Consider the following 19,140-nt stretch of genomic DNA (forward strand, 5'->3'; position numbering starts at 1 on the left):
GCCGCTCTCAAATTCAAATCTACATTCTCGAGATTTGCAACACATTTTACTGTTTAACCAGAGGTAGGCAGTAACGTGCTACATTTACTCCATTACATTCACTTGAATTCATTTTGGGGAACAAAATGTACTTTTAGAGTAGGTTTAAAAGTGGGTACTTTTAACTCACTCAAGTAAATTTCGAATTACATTTTTGTACTTTTACTTCATTACAATGAGTGGCATTCCTGCTGTTACATTACTGGGTTTATATTTAAATGGGACTTTTACGACAGTGGAATTTCACACAGCTGTGCATGCTGTCACAGATCGTCACTCAAGCGGAGTCATCACTGCTGCAGCAGCATCATGCTCTTCTAACTAAGAGAAACACTCGCTCTGTACAGTGGAAAAAAGAATAGTTTCGTCATGCAATACCTTCATTAAACACCAAGTCAAGCTTAAAGATTCAAGATTAAAATTGCAGCTCCAGTTTAAGGCAGCGTGTTGTGGTAAGTTTTGGCGCTAATGATAATGCAAAATCAGTTTTTAAGTGTACATTTTTAAATCTGCAGCAATATATCAGTGCACTTTGTCCTGCATCTCGAATATCCCAAACAGTATTTACGCGTTTACCCCATGCCCTCACAGGGATACTGGAAACTATTGCAGCTACTTTAGACGGATTAACTGTATAAATCCATGTAAAAATCCACATTAAGTGTAAATACATTTTGCTCTGCCGATCACGTAATTCACAACTGGAGCAGAAACAGACAGCATTTCACAGGCTGCGTACTCTACATTTAGTTCTGCTGTACAGAACTAATGATCTAAATTCTTTCGACACTGAAAACTGTAACTATAGAAAACTAACAACTATAAGCTGTGAAATAGCGAAGTAGGCATTAATAAAACATGATCTTGCTTAGGTTTATATTTCCCTGTGGGACAATGTTCACGTTTTCAATGTAATAATTACTAGAAAGGTTGCCAAGCCTCTCTTCTTACTGACAAATTCATCCAGATCTGACAAGAGCCCTTAAAGGGATAGTTCACCCAAAAATGCAAATTCTCTCATCATTTACTCACCCTTCCCAGATTTCTTCCTTTCTTCTGCAGAACACAAATTAAGATTTTTAGAAGAATATCTCAGCTCTTTTAGTCCATAAAGTGCAAGTGAATGGGTGCCAAAATTTTAAAGCTAAAAAAAAAGTCAGCATAAAAGTAAACCATAAAACTCCAGTGGTTAAATCCATATCTTCAGAAGCGATGTGATATGAGAATGTGTGGATGAGAAACAGCTCTTTTTATCATTCTTCTTCTTCTTATGTTTTTGGTGATACACATTCTTCTCTGCATATCGCCCCCTGCTGGGCTGGGAGAAGTACTTCTAGCAAACAATTACTTAAATACTGATCTGTTTCTCACCCACACCTATCATATCACTTCTGAAGATATGGATTTAACCACTGGAGTTGTATGAATAACTTTTATGGTGCCTGAATTTGCTTTTGGATCATAAACATTTTGGCACCCATTGACTTGCATTGTACTGACCTACCTGAAATATTTTTCTAAAAACCTTTATGTCTGTACTGCAGAAGAAAAGAAGTTACTTGAGTGGATACTCTTACTCTTACTCAAGTAATTATTTATTTTAGCACTTTTAATTCTACTGGAGTAATAATTTTTTTTAAGTAATTGTACTTTTACTTAAGTACAGTTTTTGGCTACTCTACCCACCTCTGCGATCAACAGCCATCCAACAGACTTGTTCCACTGGCCTCTTGCCATGCTCTAAAATGGACGAAGTTGTGAAAACAGACCATGGAAAAGTTTAATCATAATTTAAGTTGTTAAATGTAATGTAAACGTAACTATGGCATATCAGGGCTCAAGTAAAGCGATGGTGACACCGCGATCCATGACACCTCAGGACCTACTGCAGCCAAATAAGCTACATTTCCTTCAGAGTGTGTGCTCATGAAACTAGCCAATGGCTAATAACAGAATTTTTTTTGTCACGTAGTGCAAAATTTAGTTGCACATGCAAGTGATTTACTCACAATGTAGAGGATTCAAGATTAGTCAAGGAGGATTACTGTTGAGAAGCAGAGCAGGCAGTGAGCATGTTACACCTGCAGCAAACATGCCAATACACATGCAGCCCAGATGTTCCAATATTAAAGGTATAGTAAAAAAAAAAGGTAAATTCTATCATAACTTACTCGCCCTAAAAAAAACTTTTTTAAACCTGGTTGATTTTCATATCGGTTTGGAACAACATGACAGTGAGTAAATTATGACAGAACTTTCAGTTTTAGTTGAACTATCCTTTTTAAATCTTTATATGTGTGTCTTTGTAAGTGAGAGAGAAATGTCACCAACATGGGCTGAAATCAAGCTCTGCAGGCCCTCAGCTTTTACTAAAGCAGAATGGCATATCTACATTATATGTCACATATCTTATAGCTTTAGCACATGCTTGCGGCAGTGTATTATATTGGCTCTGGAGGAGTGTGATTGTGGCCTCTGGCCAACACAGGCAGGTTATGATCCCTCGGAGGCCCTTTCACCGAGTGCATTGCAGTCCCTGCAGGCTCCTTTAATATACTGTTGCATTTGTCACAATGTTTGCAGCATTTGGCCTATAGGTACAATTTTAAAACTGTAATGTGATCCTTCACTGATCACTGTGAGTGAAACAGCACATGCGACAGCACATGGCAAATGATCCTTGCAGAGGTGCAAAGTGGATTTTCAGTATGTTGTGGCAATTCTACAGCCTAAATAATAAACACTTTTTTCGTTCTCAAAATGTATTCATGCATATAGGGTTCTCACACAATTGAACCAGTTGTTCATGATTTCTGAATAATAATTTTTTAAATAATTTGTATTTAGACCGATAAGATAATGAATCATTTAGACCAATTGGTGATTCAGTTCTACAAATCACTGAAGAGAAAGTAAGTGACATCATTATGGCTTGTAAGCAAGTTTTACTCTACATAAGAGAAATGTCTAGCCAATATAATATTTTAGAGCACAACTAGAAAGATGTATATTCATTACAGAAATCTCCATGACTTTTAAGACTTTATTAATTCTATATTCATACAATTTTAGAATTCCCTTATGTTTCCAGGTTTTGCATGACCATATGAACCCGATCTATAACTAACAAATATTACATTGAAATTTGAATCCTAACCTAAAAGTTAATGTCTTTATGTAAGATATAACCTGGGTAGAATGCTGAGTCATTCATGCAAAACATTATTGCTGAGGAATGCACAACTAGGAAAAAGAGAAACAGCTCTCCAGGGAGAGGAAAGCCAATTGGAATTAAGTTGTTACATGAGTCTTTGGGTTTAGCAACCTGACAGAAGTGCAGAGATGCTTAAAGGGATAGTTCACCCAAAAATTTAAATTCTGTCACCATCACTTACATCGTTCTAAACTTGTAATACTTTCTTCTGTGGAACAAAAAAAGTAGAAATGTTTGCACGCAATTACAATAATTCAGGACTGGTGTTTTCAAGCTTGTAAAAGGATGCAAAAGTATCATTAAAATGGTCCATACAACTCGTGTGCTTTATTCTAAGTCTTCGGAAGCCATCCAATAGCTATATGTGAAAAAAAAGACTGGACTTTAAGTTGGTACATTTACAGTCGGATTTCAGTTGGACTAAAAAAATTATTTGGCTTTTTAAAATGTATTGCAAATGCTTTAGTCTGACTGAAATCATACCAATTTATGCAAATTCAACCAACAGATCAAGAAAATGCAATTGTAACTCAGCTTTGTCCGGCATGTAACATGTTACTCGGACCTGAAAATTGTAAACAAATTATTATAGGGCATGAGTTGTATGGACCACTTTTTTATTCTTTCATGGTGCTTTCTCTTTCTTTTGAAGCTCGAAAGTTCTAGTTTCCATTCATTGCATTTGCATGGAATAGTGCAACCAGTACATGCTTTAACTTTTCTACTTTTGAGTTCCACAGAAAAATGTAAGTTATATCATTTGAAACAACACGAGGGTGAGTAAATAATAACAGAATTTACATTTCAGGGTGAACTATTTCTATAAAAAACCCAATTAATTTAACCAAACCTTCATCTCATTAGAGCATATGAGAGCAAACACATTCCTTTAATTCTAAAATCTACAAAGTACTTTTACAGCAGCCTTGAGCTGGTGCATCTGTAGAACCCTGCAGCTCATGCTGGAAATGATAAATATGCCCATGTTTTCTCAGTGCTTCACTGACCTCTGGTTGCTCTTGGCGATGCTGGACGGAGAGCATGTTGGCTACGGAGGCTGCTCCGAGCACGGCCATGAGGGCAGCTCAGTGATCCGACACCCTGGCCTTCTGCCAGACAACAGCCTGTAACAACACGGTAAAACGGGTCAAGTTATTTTTCGGTCATCCTAAAATAAGACCACCTGTGGGATTGCATGCTCTCAAACAGCCATTAGCCACTAATCAAGTCTTCACAATAAACAATTACCCTTTGGGAATGATTGAATATTAAAAAAAAATCAACTGGCCAGGGAGCACTGCAGGCAACTGCACGGACCAAAACAACAAATTTTGTCTTCGCTGAATCTTTGGATGTTTTTAAAGTGCTGGTTAAAACTAATTTACTCATTACTAACCCTCATGTCTTTCCAAACCTGTTTTTTGAAGAATTGCTCTTTTCCACAAGATAAAAGTGAATAGTGAGGTTAACATTCTCTTTAAATGAATAGTTCACCCAAAAAGGAAAATTCTATCATTTACTTACCCTCATGCCATCCAACATGTGTATCACTTTCTTTCTTCTGCCAAACACAAATAAAGTTTTTTAGAAGAATATCTCAGCAGGTCCATACAATACAAGTGAATGATGACTAAAATTTTGAAGCTACAAAAGCACATAAATGCAGCATAAAAATAATCCATGTGACTCTAGTGATTAATCCATGTCTTCAAAAGCAATATAATAAGTGTGGGTGAGAAACAGATCAATATTCAAGTCTTTTTTAAGTATCAATCTCCACTTTCACTTCCACATTGTTCTTTTGCTTTTGGTGATTTGCATTATTTGTGCATATTGCCACCTACTGGGCAGGGAGGAGAATTTATAGTAAATAAGGACTTAAATATTGATCTGCAACTGAAGAAATGGATTTAACCACTGGAGTCTTATGGATTACTTTTATGCTGCCTTTATGTTCTTTTGGAGCTTCAAAATTGTGGTACCCGTTAACATGCATTGTAAGGAATTACAGAGCTAAAATATTCTCCTTAAACTCTTTCTCGGTGTTCAGCAGAAGAAAGAAATCATACATATCTGGGTTGCAATTCTGGGCAGCAAATTATGGGAATTTTCCTTTTTGGGTAAAATATTCCTTTAACATTACGTTTGTGTTCCACAGAAGAAAGAACGTTATTCAGGTTTGGAACAACATGAGGGTAAGTACATTATAACACAGAGAGCCATGTTAAACAGATTTTTCCAAAGTACTTTTCCTCAAAAGAAATATTACTCATCATTATGAAACTTTCAATTTGTGTCTCTCAGGTCACTGGCAGTGCCAAGCAATCATACAACTTGTACAAATGTCATTTCAATGTGACACACACACTGGGGGCCAAAAGTTTGGAATAATTTACAGATTTTGCAGTTTCGGAAGGAAAATGGTGCTTTAATTCACCAAAGCGGCATTCAACTGATCACAAATTATAGTCAGGACATTACTGATGTTAAAAACAGCACCATCACTATTTGAAAAAAGTAATTTTGATCAAATGTAGACAGGCCCCATTTCCAGCAGCCATCACTCCATCACCTTCTCCTTGAGTAATCATGCTAAATTGCTAATTTGTTGGTCAATCATTGTTTTGATGAATGACGGCTATACAATACTTGAAATTGCCAAAAAAAAAAATAAGAATTCATACAAAAGAGGTACACTACAGTCTTCAAAGACAAAGGACAACTGGCTCTAACAAGGACAGAATGAGATGTGGAAGACCCAGATGTACAGCTAACAAGATGATAAGTACATCAGAGACTCTAGTTTGAGAAATAGATGCCTCACAAGTCCAAAGCTGACAGCTTCATTGAATGTTACTCGCTCAACACCAGTTCCATGTACAACAGTAAAGGGAAGACTTGGGGGTGCAGGCCTTATGGGAAGAATTGCAAAGAAAAAACACTTTTGAAAAAGAAAAACACAAAGAAAAGTTTAGAGTGGACAAAGATACACAGACAAAAGGACAACAGATAATTTGAAAAGTGTGTTATGGATCTTAACCCCATTGAGCTTTTGTGGGATCAGCTAGACCGTAAGGTGCATGAGAAGTGGCAAGTGCTTCTGGAAAAGTGTGGTGAAATGTCACCTGAGTATCTGGACAAACTGATAGCTATAATGCCAAGGATCTGCAAAGCTGTCATTGCTGCACGTGGAGGATTTTTTGATGAGAATACTTTGAAGTAGTTTAAAACGTTATGACATTTTTTTCAAATTGTAATAGTAATTTTTCACATTATTAATGTCCTGACTATACATCGTGATCAGTTGAATGCCAGTTTGGTGAATAAAAGTACACATTTCTTTCCATAAGAGCAAAATCTGTACATTATTCCAAACTTCTGGCCGTCAGTGTATATTTTCACACACGTGCATTTTCCTGTCGTTGGCACTTCCACAAGCAAGTATATATATCCAAGGTGTTGACTGTAAAGAGATCAGACTAGCAAACAGCTTTTGGAGAAGTCATGAAACCCAATGCAGGACGAAGTGCAAAGTTTGTGATACAAGATATGCCTGGAAGTGCTGATGGCATGAAATAAGTGTATGGCCCTCCCCTGATGATCTTAAACCTGAATGATATGAATTTAATAAAGGTGCGCAAGGTTTCACCAAGCAAGGCCAGATATGTTCACTATAATGAGGCCAGGCTGTTATCAAACTCAAAAAGTGCCTGAAAACTTATCCCGCTTTGATTGTTACATTAGGATCATATGGCAGTGGAAAGTTTGAAGGCTTAATGCTTCATCTTGCTGTTGCATTGCTAATTTTGGATTAGAAGAAGTTGAAATTTACAATATATCTTCCTCATTATTAGAATTATTCTGCAATTTGTATTGGACATGGAGCCCAAAGACACCTTTTGTCTTTTCATATGAATTTTCCTACAGGCTAACTTGTAAAATAAGTTCTCCTTTTCAGCTCAACAAGCAAAGACAAGTATAAGAAAGAAATTTGAAGGCTCTATGGTGCTATAAAAATATTGCTCTTTTTGACTGAGTGGCCCAATCAGCTGACACAGCAACACTGACTAAACCAATGGCAAGAGCTTGGGGAAGGACAATCTGTTTGTTTGATCAACGGCAGATTGGGGGAGTATTAGGATGAAAGCTGTTTGAAACAATGTTTATTTTTGCAATTTCCTTATGATGGTGCTAGTGGCATAAACGTGTCACACTGAAGTTTTTAAAACAATCAAATAATTTAATTTTATTCAGTCTATTGGGGTATTTAAGGGAAGATGTTCTCTCTTTTTCCAAGGTAAAGACACCATGGCTTGAAGAAATATCTTTTATTATCTTTACAGATTCATATTGGTATTAAAATGGGACGTGCACAGTGATTTTCTGGGGAATCAATCAACAAATGGCTTAATTGCATATAACTCTCTCTGCATATAAAGCTGAGAAAGGAGAACATTATGGATCAAAATGTACAATTTAAAAGTTAGTAGTCAAAACCACAGTAATAAATAATATCACGTTCTTATTAATGTTAGCAAAACACTATAAGCACAACTGATATCATGCCATGTGAATGGTTAAAAGTAAGTGAACGACTGTGTGGGTAAAATGCATGACACCCTAGAGAGTAACAGCACTGTAGTATTTGTTGATGTGTACGGCCACCTTGTGGTCAAATATTTGACTTAATGTAAAAACTAATTCTCTAAGAAGAGTAACTGAAGACAATTGTGCATTCTGTATAATGCATAAGACAAGGTTCCCATGCATTTTGAAAAATGAATTTTCCAGTCATTTGTGATTTCTGGATGAAGATTTGTATATATAATTTATAGAAATATATTACTCACAAAGAGCTATTTCTAATCGAAATATTTTAAGCAGAACTAGAAACACAGAAAGTATATTCACAACAGCAATGTCCATGACTTTTCCTGACCTTGAAATCACAGTTTTAAAAAATGTAATTGATTTGCTGTCATTAAATAAATAGTTTTGTATATTTTTGCATTATATTTGTCATCGGCAACCCCGCTCTCTAGATATCTGTATCAGCATTGACAAATAAAAAAAATCCAAAACAGTCGACCAATATTCTTTTTTTTAATAATCACAAAACAGTACATAGACTAGAGGTAAACCGATTAATCAGTGCCAATATTTGCTTTTGGAACTATCAGTTAACGTCAAAAATATATGCCATTATTTCTCCATGGCTGGAGCTACTTTGATGTGATAATAAAGTTATCTTTATTGAAGCAAGGGCGTGCAAACAAAACAAAAAAAAACGTGAACGTGTCCTATCAGCACATACAATTTGTCTCCAACTTTAAACCTTACTCCTCATTAAGCCTGATCTGGTAAAATAACTATACAAACTATTCATCTGATGAATATATAGGCTATAAAAAGCTTAATTTGGTGAATATTTCATTACAGAACATTGTAACAGAATTACAAAAACCTTGTGTTTTGGGCACATTATGCACCAAATTTTCCTTTTTCTGGTTAATATTGGGATTTTGGTTGAACGGTAAACTGAATATGGGATTTTATAAATGTTGGACTCTTGTAGCCTATGTCTGTGCTCGTAATAGTAAATAATTTTTTTTTATCTAATTTAAAAACTTTTTATATGCCTTTCCCACCACTTTAGTTCTCTGTATCAGCAAAATCCACAATCAGTCAACCTCTACTATACACTCAATGAGCACTTTATTAGGAACACTATGGTCCTAATAAAGTGCCAGACATGGTCTTCATGCTGATGTTGACCATCCGCCTCAAGGTTTGACATGTTGTGTATTCTGAGATGCTATTCTGCCCACTACAATTGTACAGAGTGGTTCTCTGAGTTACTGTAGCCCTTCTGTCAGCTCGAACCAGTCTGGCCTTTCTTCGTTGACCTCTTTCATCAACAAGGCGTTTCTGTCTGCAGAACTGCCACTCACAGGATGTTTTTGTACCATTCTGAGTAAACTCTTGAGACTGTTGTGCGTACAAATCCCAGGAGATCAGCTGTTATAGAAATACTCAAGCCAGCCCGTCTGGCACCAACAATCATGCCACGGTCCAAATCACTGAGATCAAATTTTTTTCTCCATTCTGATGGTTGATGTGAACATTAACTGAAGCTCCTGACCCGTATCTACATGATTTTATGCATTGCACTGCTGCCACACGATTGGCTGATTAGATAATTGCATGAATAAGTACAGGTGTACCTAATAAAGTGCTCAGTGTAGTCTTAAACGTACTGATTAACGTGTCTCCACGTGATCCTTAACTGAGGCTTAACAACAGCACAGGCCATGAGTAAATTCTAGACACTCTTAAGTTCCTTTTTGAATTTCTTAGTGATGGAATAATACTGCCACCTGACAGGGAGGTTCTTGAACAGATTTGCTGCACACTGAGTGGTGCCTGGGGGAAAAGGTATAATAGAACTGGTCTGTTCCCATTAATCACGAGTATTAATAAAAAAGCAGGCTTTGTCAGGTTTTTATTAACAAACGCCTACCCTCGCCAAGATTCAATGGTTTCTGAGACACAATCTAACCGTTGTGATCCACTGCATATTGAATGCTAAAATAATTATCTGTGATTTTGGTAGTAATGACCACCTGGTGGGTAAAGGAAAGGCCCGTTATGAGGAAAAACATAATTTGTAATCCATTGATTGTACATTTTACATAAACATTTAGTACGATCATGGGCTCAACAAAAGGGTGGCCAGGAGCCAGTGTACTGTACGAGAGAGTCTTGCCCTGTAAGTCACTACATCTTTTTTTATTCTCTATTTGTTAATCATGTATGTTTTTGTATTCCTTGCAAACATAAACATTTGGTTCACTGCGATGTATTGAACATTCTTGTTGTGAAGTCTGCTGATTTAAACATAGCACCAAGGTACATTCCCTGTCACCTTTAACTTTCTTTTCTATTGATAAAAGGCACATATCAATAAAACTTATATTATATACCTTTGCAAATATGTAGATGTCTTGTTTAAGATGTCATTCACGAACCTGATGAAAATCCAGTGTTTGCTTCCCATCGAGCACACATCTAATATCTTCTTCTGAGGTGCATATTCTATCAGCAGCATATCAAAATATCAAAAACATTCCTGATTCACAAATCATGATGGGCAGTGGTCACAATCCAAGCAGGCGATCCAGGCTGTTTAAAATATCAGGAGATTGAGGCCTGTGTGAGATACGCACAAGCGTGTGATTGTGACCAAAGTATTTCTAGCAAGTCAGTCCACTGTCAGCCATCATTGGAACACTCTCGGGAAGCTATTTCCAGTCATCCTAGTACAGCTCTTATCTACTTGAATGGGAAAGACCCAAATCTCCAAACCAGTTGATCAAGATAATGATCAAAGAACATATTTCAAATCAGCGATTAAATCGGACAACACAGGTATCATAAATGGTGCTTCTTTACCTCAGATTACACTAAAAACGCAATTTTGGGTAGATCAGTGAGTTCGAATCCAGGGTGTGCTGAGTGACTCCACGCAGGACTCATAAGCAACCAAATGGGCTTGGTTGCTAGGGAGGGTAGAGTCACATGGGGTAATCTCCTCTTGGTCAAGATTAGTGGTTCTAGCTCTCAATGGGGCGTGTGGTAAATTGTGCGTGGATCACAGAGAGTGGCATGAGCCTCCACATGCTGTGAGTCTCGGAGGTGCACAGCCGAGCCACGTGATAACAGAAGACTAGATTAGCCTTTATTTTGGTCACACATTATACATACATTTTGCAAATTTTGCCTTCCAATTGTGGTCTCCAGGGTTTTCACTCACATCGGCGTATATTCAAATGTTTAAGGTATTACATTTGTAAAAATTTTCAAAAAACATGCCAATGCTTCACAAAGTCGAGATGACCGTATATTTATAGACAGTGCCTCACCTGAGCATGTAGATGACATAAAGAGATGGTCCGAGGTTAGTTACGTTGATATTATTAATTATTCTGAGTTGTTATGGCAGCAAACATTAGCACAAGTGAGCTTGAAATTCATTTTGACACCAAGTAACACTTCAATTGTTGTTCTTTTCTGGATCGCTCGTTTTGGCTGTTTAAAAACAAGTAAAATTACTTGTCGACTCGAGACCAGAACTAAAAAAAAAACAGGCAATTAGAATCACAATGGCGCCGCCCAGTGGTTGCTCAAGAAACATGTGGATATAAGACTACTGCAATGTGTGCTAGTTTTATACATTTGTGCCGATTAAACTTGTAGCAGGACATGTGATTGGTTAGGGACACGTTTTTGTGTCTCTTTGCGTTGATTTTTTATTGTTTTCCAATGTAAACATGCGCTAGGATAGACTGATGGGTTTGACCGTTGTGCAATGTCTCTCTTTTTTTCTTTTTTTGCGTGACTAGCGCAACTGTTAAAAACGCGACACCTGCATTATGTTCTATTCGTTGCTAGCTTAGCAACAAGCTAGTTTCTAGCTTAGTTTTTGGTTCAAGCACTTATTCGATCGGAACGGCCCCTAGTCTGATTTTTCGCGATTTTAATAAATTAATGATAATACATTATATCCAGTAAAATATAGGATAAAATGGACTCGTTTGTGTTTTGATGCCTATAAAGGGTTATTGCTGGGACGAAGGGGATTCTTAAGACATAAAAAGCTTGGTAAACACTGTACTGGATTTTTCGTTTAGTCTGCGTTAGAAACGCCATTAGCGATGTAGAAGTTGTTGTTGTTTTTTTTTCTTCAAAACTTTCAAATACAACTGACAAGGCACCAAAACATTGAAACAAACATCTCAAGCTGAACAGACATCAACAAATAGAGTAAATAAAGAACATTATTTCGATGTCAAGGCTTTCTATTAAATTAAATAGTTTAATTGCATTCTTATTCTTCATAAATCTCAATGAACTAAAAACAAATAAATGTACTTCATGAAAAAAACAACAGACAGACAGTGAATGTTAAAATCTTCCAGGCGAATAGGACATAGGAATGCTAACTTTCGAATGGAACGCATCCTTGTTTTGTAAACATCAGCCCTCTAGTGGGCGTGGTGCGCTATTCTCGCGAGGTTTGCAGTTGTAATCTCGTTAACCGGGAGAGCCTTTTTTGTGTGTGGTGAGTCAGCCAGCATTGCGCGCAGCGGAGGCCGGCAGCGCTCCAGCCTGCTCATCCCGAAAGCAAATAAGGTACCGTTACACATCTCTTATGAAGCCAAGGTATTCTTATTGCTACTTTTAAAAACCTTGCTGCTAATTAGATGATACCTGAATTATTCATTAGAGCTTGTATTGGTGTTTGAGGTATTTAATGCAAGTAGAGTGAAACAAAAGCAACTGGTGTTTGTTATGAAAGCAGCTCATGCTAAATAAAGAGCATTCCACAACCACAAAATCCAATGAACTCGCTATAAAAGCACAAGATGGAGGGAAAAGGGTGTTGAAAGGTTGTTATTTTTGTGCTTTAGAATAAGAGGAATAAGAGTGTTTTGTTGTGTAGCTGTGCTGCTAACTCTGTGTCTTGAACTTGTCTATCATCTGCAGCTGGTACTGGAAAATTAATACGACCATATATACACACAATACAATATTTTATTTAGAAAGCACAGCATGTTGTCTTCATTTCTTCGAGGAAGCTGTTTATTAGGAATTTATTAAGGAATAAACATTTAATATTTCTGCCTCCCAGCTGATTGTAGTTTTCTCAAAGGATACCACAAACATACTACATCTCATAATGTCATTTGTGACAGACTTTGAATGATATTTAGGGAATAATTATCTATGTTTCTGTGGATGTTGAGAGTATTGACATGATCTTGACCTGAATCTTTTTCTGCTGTATTACATTTATTTTATAAAAAACAAAAAAAAATTATGATCCCCTTTTCTCCCCAATTTTGGAATGCCCAATTCCACTACTTAGTAGGTCCTCGTGGTGGCGCGGTTACCCCGGAGACTCCCAGCATGTGGAGGCTCATGCTACTCTCCGCAATCCTCGCACAACTTACCACACGTCCCATTGAGAGCAAGAACCACTAATTGCAACCACGAGGAGGTTACTCTATGTGACTCTACCCTCCCTTGCAACCAGGCCAATTTGTTTGCTTGTGAGACCTGGCTGGAGTCACTCAGCACACCCTGGATTCGAACTCGCAACTCCAGAGGTGGTAGTCCGCGTCAATACTCGCTGAGCTACCCAGGCCCCAGAATCTTTCATCTTAACAGATATCAAATAGCAAGTGATTTGGTGAGTAGGAGATAAGATAAATACAGCTCAGCTATGTTATTCTAAAGCTGTGTATTGGGCAACACTGAACTTTGATGGTTGAACAGCTGCCTGTTTTCCACATTTAAAGGTGCACTCAGTAAATATAATCCAATACACTTTTTGTTAAATTCAGCAAATATTTCCTCACGATCTGCTAGCTGTCCGTTCTGTGGGTGGGCTGAAAAAAATAGAGTTCTACACTACCCTGGCTCTGTTAATTGGACATAAACACAGTGGATCTGATTGATCCACAACACTACTCCAGCCAATCAGCAACAGTGGGTGGTTCTTGTGTGTGCACAGGATGGGGGGTGGGGGCAGAGCGAGAGGGAAATTCATTTGAACAGCGACGGCAAATCTTGCTGATGCAAGCTTTCTAAACTCCCAAGGAGGACAAATGGCTGAGAAACAGATCAAGAGAAAAAGTTCAGACGAATATAAACTAAAAAAAGAAGGATTATGATAAGTCGAGGTCTAGGAGCTGCATCAACATTGGCGAGGCTTTTCAGCGTGTATTATTTAGGGGTGGAGCTTCCAAAGGAACACTGAAGGGAGGGGTGTTTGTTTTGGCAGTGGAGTTCGAATATCAATTGTGATTCTCAGGAATCGCTGACTGCACATTTAATATGCCAAAAATGCAGTATAAGCATGTCATTTTAAACTTGAAATGGCTCTGTGCTCTTTCAAAGTTTTAAGTTACTAGATTTATTTGCTGGCTTGAATAGTAAAATGTCAAGACACACTATTACAATGAATCACTCTATTGTAAATGTGCGGACATGCTGCATGGACAAGACCTCATGCAGACCTCTCAAGACCAGTTTTCATGATGGTAAACGATGCCCCTTTTTACACCATATGTAGTGCTGCAGGTTCTTCCCAAACTGTTCAACCTTAGTTTCATCAGTCCACATAACATTTACTCAGTAGCATTGTGGAGTGTCAAGGTGGTCTTTGGCAAACTTTAGGCATGGATCAGTGTTTTTGTTGGAAAGCAGTGGCTTCTTTCGTGGTTTCCTGCCATGGACACTATGCCTGTTTAAAGCTTTCCATAAAGTAGACTCATGAATAGAGATGTTAACCAGTTCCAATGATTCCTTCAAGTCTTTAGCTGTCACCCTAGGGCAGTTTTTTACCTCACTGAGCATTTTGCGATGTGCCCTTTGAGTATCTTGGCTGGACGGACACTTCTAGACAGAGAAGCCACAGTACTAAATTGTCTCCATTTATAGATAGTTTGTCCAATTGTGGAAAGGTGAATATCTAAGCTATTCAAGATAACTTCGCAACCCTTTCCAGCTTTATGCAAAGCAATAATTCTTGATCGTAGGTCTTCTGAGATCTCTTTTTTGCGAGGCATGGTCCATGTCAGCAGATGCTTCTTGTGAATAGCAAACTCAAGATGTTTTTTGAGTGCTTTTTATAAGTCAAAGGAGCTTTTACCCACACCTCCAATCTCATTTCATTAATTGAATGCCAGGTTTGCCATCTCCAGACTCTAATTTGCTTTTGTTGACATCATTAGCCTAGTGGTAAACATACTTTTTCCAACCTACACTGTGTTTGAATGATGTATTCAATATGTACAAGAACAATACAATAATCTTCAAGTTATTAGTTAAAAGAGGTTGTGTTTGTTAATTTATTGTAACTTAGATGATCAAACCAGAGTTTAAGACAAACATAAATGCAGGGAATCCCAAAGGGTTCACATTCTTTTTCTTGCCACTGTAGTATTTGTAGTATTGTTAGTGGTCAAACCATAAGTGTTTTTCATTTGCCAATACGACCAATTTATTGACATGTTCCTCATTTGTAAGTCAGTTTGCATAAAAGCATAAGCTAAATAATTAAATGTAAATGATACTGATAACAAGAGGACAGTTTGGCCGATATAATGGTAATTATATGTGATATGACCAAATGGAATTTAATTTCAACAGTTGAGATACCCATGTGTGCTGTAAAAAACAAATGTATGCAGTGTTTATTCGAAAATCACTAAAAATGTAATTTAAATGTGGATTTTGCAACTGACACAAGACTTCCGTAATCTACCAATGCCGATAGTCTCAAAATTAACAGATATTGGCCGATATGTTGGGCTATCAATAATTATTATCATATGTTTCATTTAAATCAACTAATGTATTGAGACAAGCATATTACCCCGTTGACATTTTGGACTGCTGTTTTATTTTGTCTCCCAAGATGAACGTCGGCGTGGCACACAGTGAAGTGAACCCGAACACCCGTGTGATGAACAGTCGGGGGATATGGCTGACATATGCACTCGGTGTGGGAATGCTTCACATTGTACTGTTGAGCATTCCTTTCTTCAGTGTTCCTGTTGTGTGGACCCTCACAAATGTTATTCACAATTTTGTAAGTGTTCTCTTTAATCCTTTGTTGCAGCCCACCTCGTTTCCAGAAGTTTCCTCTCTATGGGTTGTAATCTTTATCAGCAGTGCCCAGAGGCCATTTGGTGTCTCTGTAATTGATGCTTCCTTATTATTTTGGGTGGCATTGTTATGCTAGGAGAACAAAGAATCAAGGTCAACAACAGTACGGCATCACAAACCCAAGTTAAAGCTCTTTGGCACGTGATGATGTATGAGTGCCTGTACCACAATTTTAATAGAAGCTATTCAGAGGGACTGTTATGATGCTGTAATGTTATGGTTTTCCTGACATGTGAAGTCTGCTTCTAGAGCAGGGTAAGAATGGGCAGAAATACCCATGTACTCTGAAATGACAACCATCGATTATAAAAACAAGCCACTTTTCCACTATCGGGCCAGTGCGAGCCAGGGCTATCAACTGTTCAGCCAGGGGCCAATAGCCTAGCACCTCAAGTCGCAAGACCAAAATCAATCTGCAATGTTTCATGTCCATTTATTTATTTTGTTATTAGCAATCTAATAAGCAGGATAATGTTCAGTCAGCCGGTTGTTATCGCAAAATGAACCTCTTCAGGGTGACACAAGATACCTAATCACATAGTTTGTTTTGCAATAACAACTGGCTGACTGTACATTTATACTTTACTTAACTGTGTTATTTAATGCATATTGTTCCAGGCATTCACAGAGTGGGCAATGCAGCCTTAGTATTGATTGATTGTTCTGTGTTTGTTGTTATATCTGAGTTTCTTGTACGTTTGATTGTTTTATTGTGTTAAGTAAAAGTGACAGACTCCTATCCCTTTTTCCTGTGTCATCTTTATACATGATGTATGATTTTTGGAGTTGTGGTGTTCAGGACAACATTGACCATCCAGCACGAGTCTGATGTAAACTCTTTTGCTCCATCAAACTCAAGCGTGCGGAGAGAGAAGCTGCATCACGTGAAGATGAATTAAATGAAAGCTTGTGCTAGTTTCAAACAGTTTTCTTTCTTTTCTTGCTGTTTGTAATTGTCAAAATGATGAAAATCATTTGGAATTAACTGAAAATTGCTTGTGAAAATAATCTCTCACTCTCTCACACACACACACACACACACACACACACAAGTGAGAGAGTGCACGTAAGAAAAACTGCATAGAAATCAGATAAAGATGGATAAAATGGAAATTGGTATTATAGACTTAAACGGTTTAAACACAAATGTTTGTCATGTTTTCAAATGGGTTTTATGCTGCCTTTGTGCTTTTTGGAGCGTAAACATTTTGGCACTCATTCACTTGTATTGTGAGGACCTATAGAGTTGAGATATTCTTGTAAAAATCTTAATTTGTGTTTTGCAGAAGAAAAAGTCATATAGGTATGGGATGGTTTGAGGGCGAGTAAATGATGAGAGAATTTAGATCTTTGAGTGAACTATTCCTTTAAATACAGAACAGGTGACAACCCTATGCATGCTTCAAAATAAGTATGTCAAACCAGCTGCTCATACACTAATAACACTGCATTGGTCCCTTTCAAGGCTAAATAGTACGCTTTGTGTGTAGCAGATTTTAGAGAGCAGATCACTCATTAACTTATGAAGTGCACATCACATGCTGACTAAATATTTTATATGATTAAATTGCAGCCTTTCTTGGTTTAATAAGCACATTGTACCACACAGCAAGCTGCTCATACAGAGGTGTGAAGCTACAGTCAAAAACAAACAAACTGAAAGGGCTTCACTCCAAAATAAAAGCTTAATTTCATTAGACGTGTGAAATTGGGATAGAAATAAATCACTGCTATTTAGAAAAATGTAATATTCAATGTAGAAGTCATGGTAATAATTAATAATAATAATAATTGCATTATATTTAAGGCATATAAATAAATTTATCAATTGTCACATATTATACATACATTTGTGCATATACATGGTGAAATTATTTATTTTTCACATATCCCAGCTAAGCTGGGGTCAGAGTGCAGGGTCAGCCATGATACGGCACCCCTGGAGCAGATAGGCTCAAGGGCCCAACAGTCTTGGTGGTGTTGGGGCTTGAACCCCTGACCTTTTGGTCAGTAACCCAGAGCCTTAACCGCTGAGCCAACACTGCCAAGCTAGAGTGCTTTTGTACTGGATAAAAGCTTTTATCAATGATTTCATTAATACTGTGATAGCACTGTATCTGACAAAAAAAAAAAATAACTCCTATGCTGTGTTTTGGATTGTGCTATGAGGATCTGTAAAGAAGCACTTCATTTAATAAAAATAAGTGCAATGGTATGTTGAAAAGCAATTGTTCTGTTTTCATTTGATTGAAGTTCTAAAAGTTATTTTGATTAGACATTCGTTTTTTGATGATATAAATTAAACTTTAAAACACGGAACACTGATTTTATAGAGCCCTGCAAGTGTCTGATGCATGTCAGTAACCTGCATTACGTGTCCCTCATCTAACCCCTCTTGTTTGTGTTACACAAAAGTTATTTTCCTGTTAGAATAATGGGTACGTTTAGAGATGAGGGAGAGGTTAGAATTTGTGGTTCGGTTTGGGTTGGGTTTTAAACTTGGAAAAAGTTTTTTTTTAAGTATTTTTCTCTATGCAAGTTAAATTTGTACGTTTTTGTATGAGCCAACACATACAATATCTTGTCCTGAGTCAAAAACCCCCCAAAAAACAGTGCAACAGCCTGATGCATGTCTACAGTATATAGACAGCAATGAAAAATTATTCAGACGGAACAAATGATAATCTTATTATTTTAGCCAAGTTCCTCCTTTCCCCTACATTTATTAGGAAATTCTGACCATGATTAAGACTAATATAAACTGGTCACAATGTTATAAACTTTGAGAATGTAATTTTTATGACATTTGGATAATCTTTCTGTTTCACAGGGTATGTATGTGTTTATGCATGCAGTGAAAGGCACACCATTTGAAACTCCAGACCAGGGCAAAGCAAGACTTCTCACACACTGGGAACAGCTGGACTATGGCGTGCAGTTCACATCATCTAGAAAATTCTTTACAATCTCACCAATCATTTTGTAAGTATTTTGATGTAATAATAATTCTTGTTTTAGCTTTGTTTTAAATGGCATTTTATAAAAAGTGCCAAAAATCTCTTGATGCAATCACTGTAAATCACAGCCTCGTGTCTTATCACTAATAAAAGATCAGCTGGTTTTGAAGTGTAACACTTCTTATTTCCTTTGCA

General features: G+C 37.2%; 1 protein-coding gene across 1 annotated transcript; it reads left to right on the plus strand.

Annotated features, from left to right (window-relative positions):
- Window positions 1-12,359: 12,359 nt before the first annotated feature.
- LOC127642201 (ORM1-like protein 1) lies at window positions 12,360-18,974 on the plus strand. Its single transcript, XM_052124878.1, has 3 exons — window positions 12,360-12,445; window positions 15,738-15,911; window positions 18,819-18,974. The coding sequence occupies exons 2-3, from the start codon at window positions 15,738-15,740 to the stop codon at window positions 18,972-18,974; spliced, it is 330 nt and encodes a 109-aa protein (XP_051980838.1). The 5' UTR covers window positions 12,360-12,445.
- Window positions 18,975-19,140: the final 166 nt, after the last annotated feature.

This window comes from Xyrauchen texanus, unplaced genomic scaffold (genome assembly GCF_025860055.1).
Source record: "Xyrauchen texanus isolate HMW12.3.18 unplaced genomic scaffold, RBS_HiC_50CHRs HiC_scaffold_501, whole genome shotgun sequence".
NCBI lineage: Eukaryota > Metazoa > Chordata > Actinopteri > Cypriniformes > Catostomidae > Xyrauchen > Xyrauchen texanus.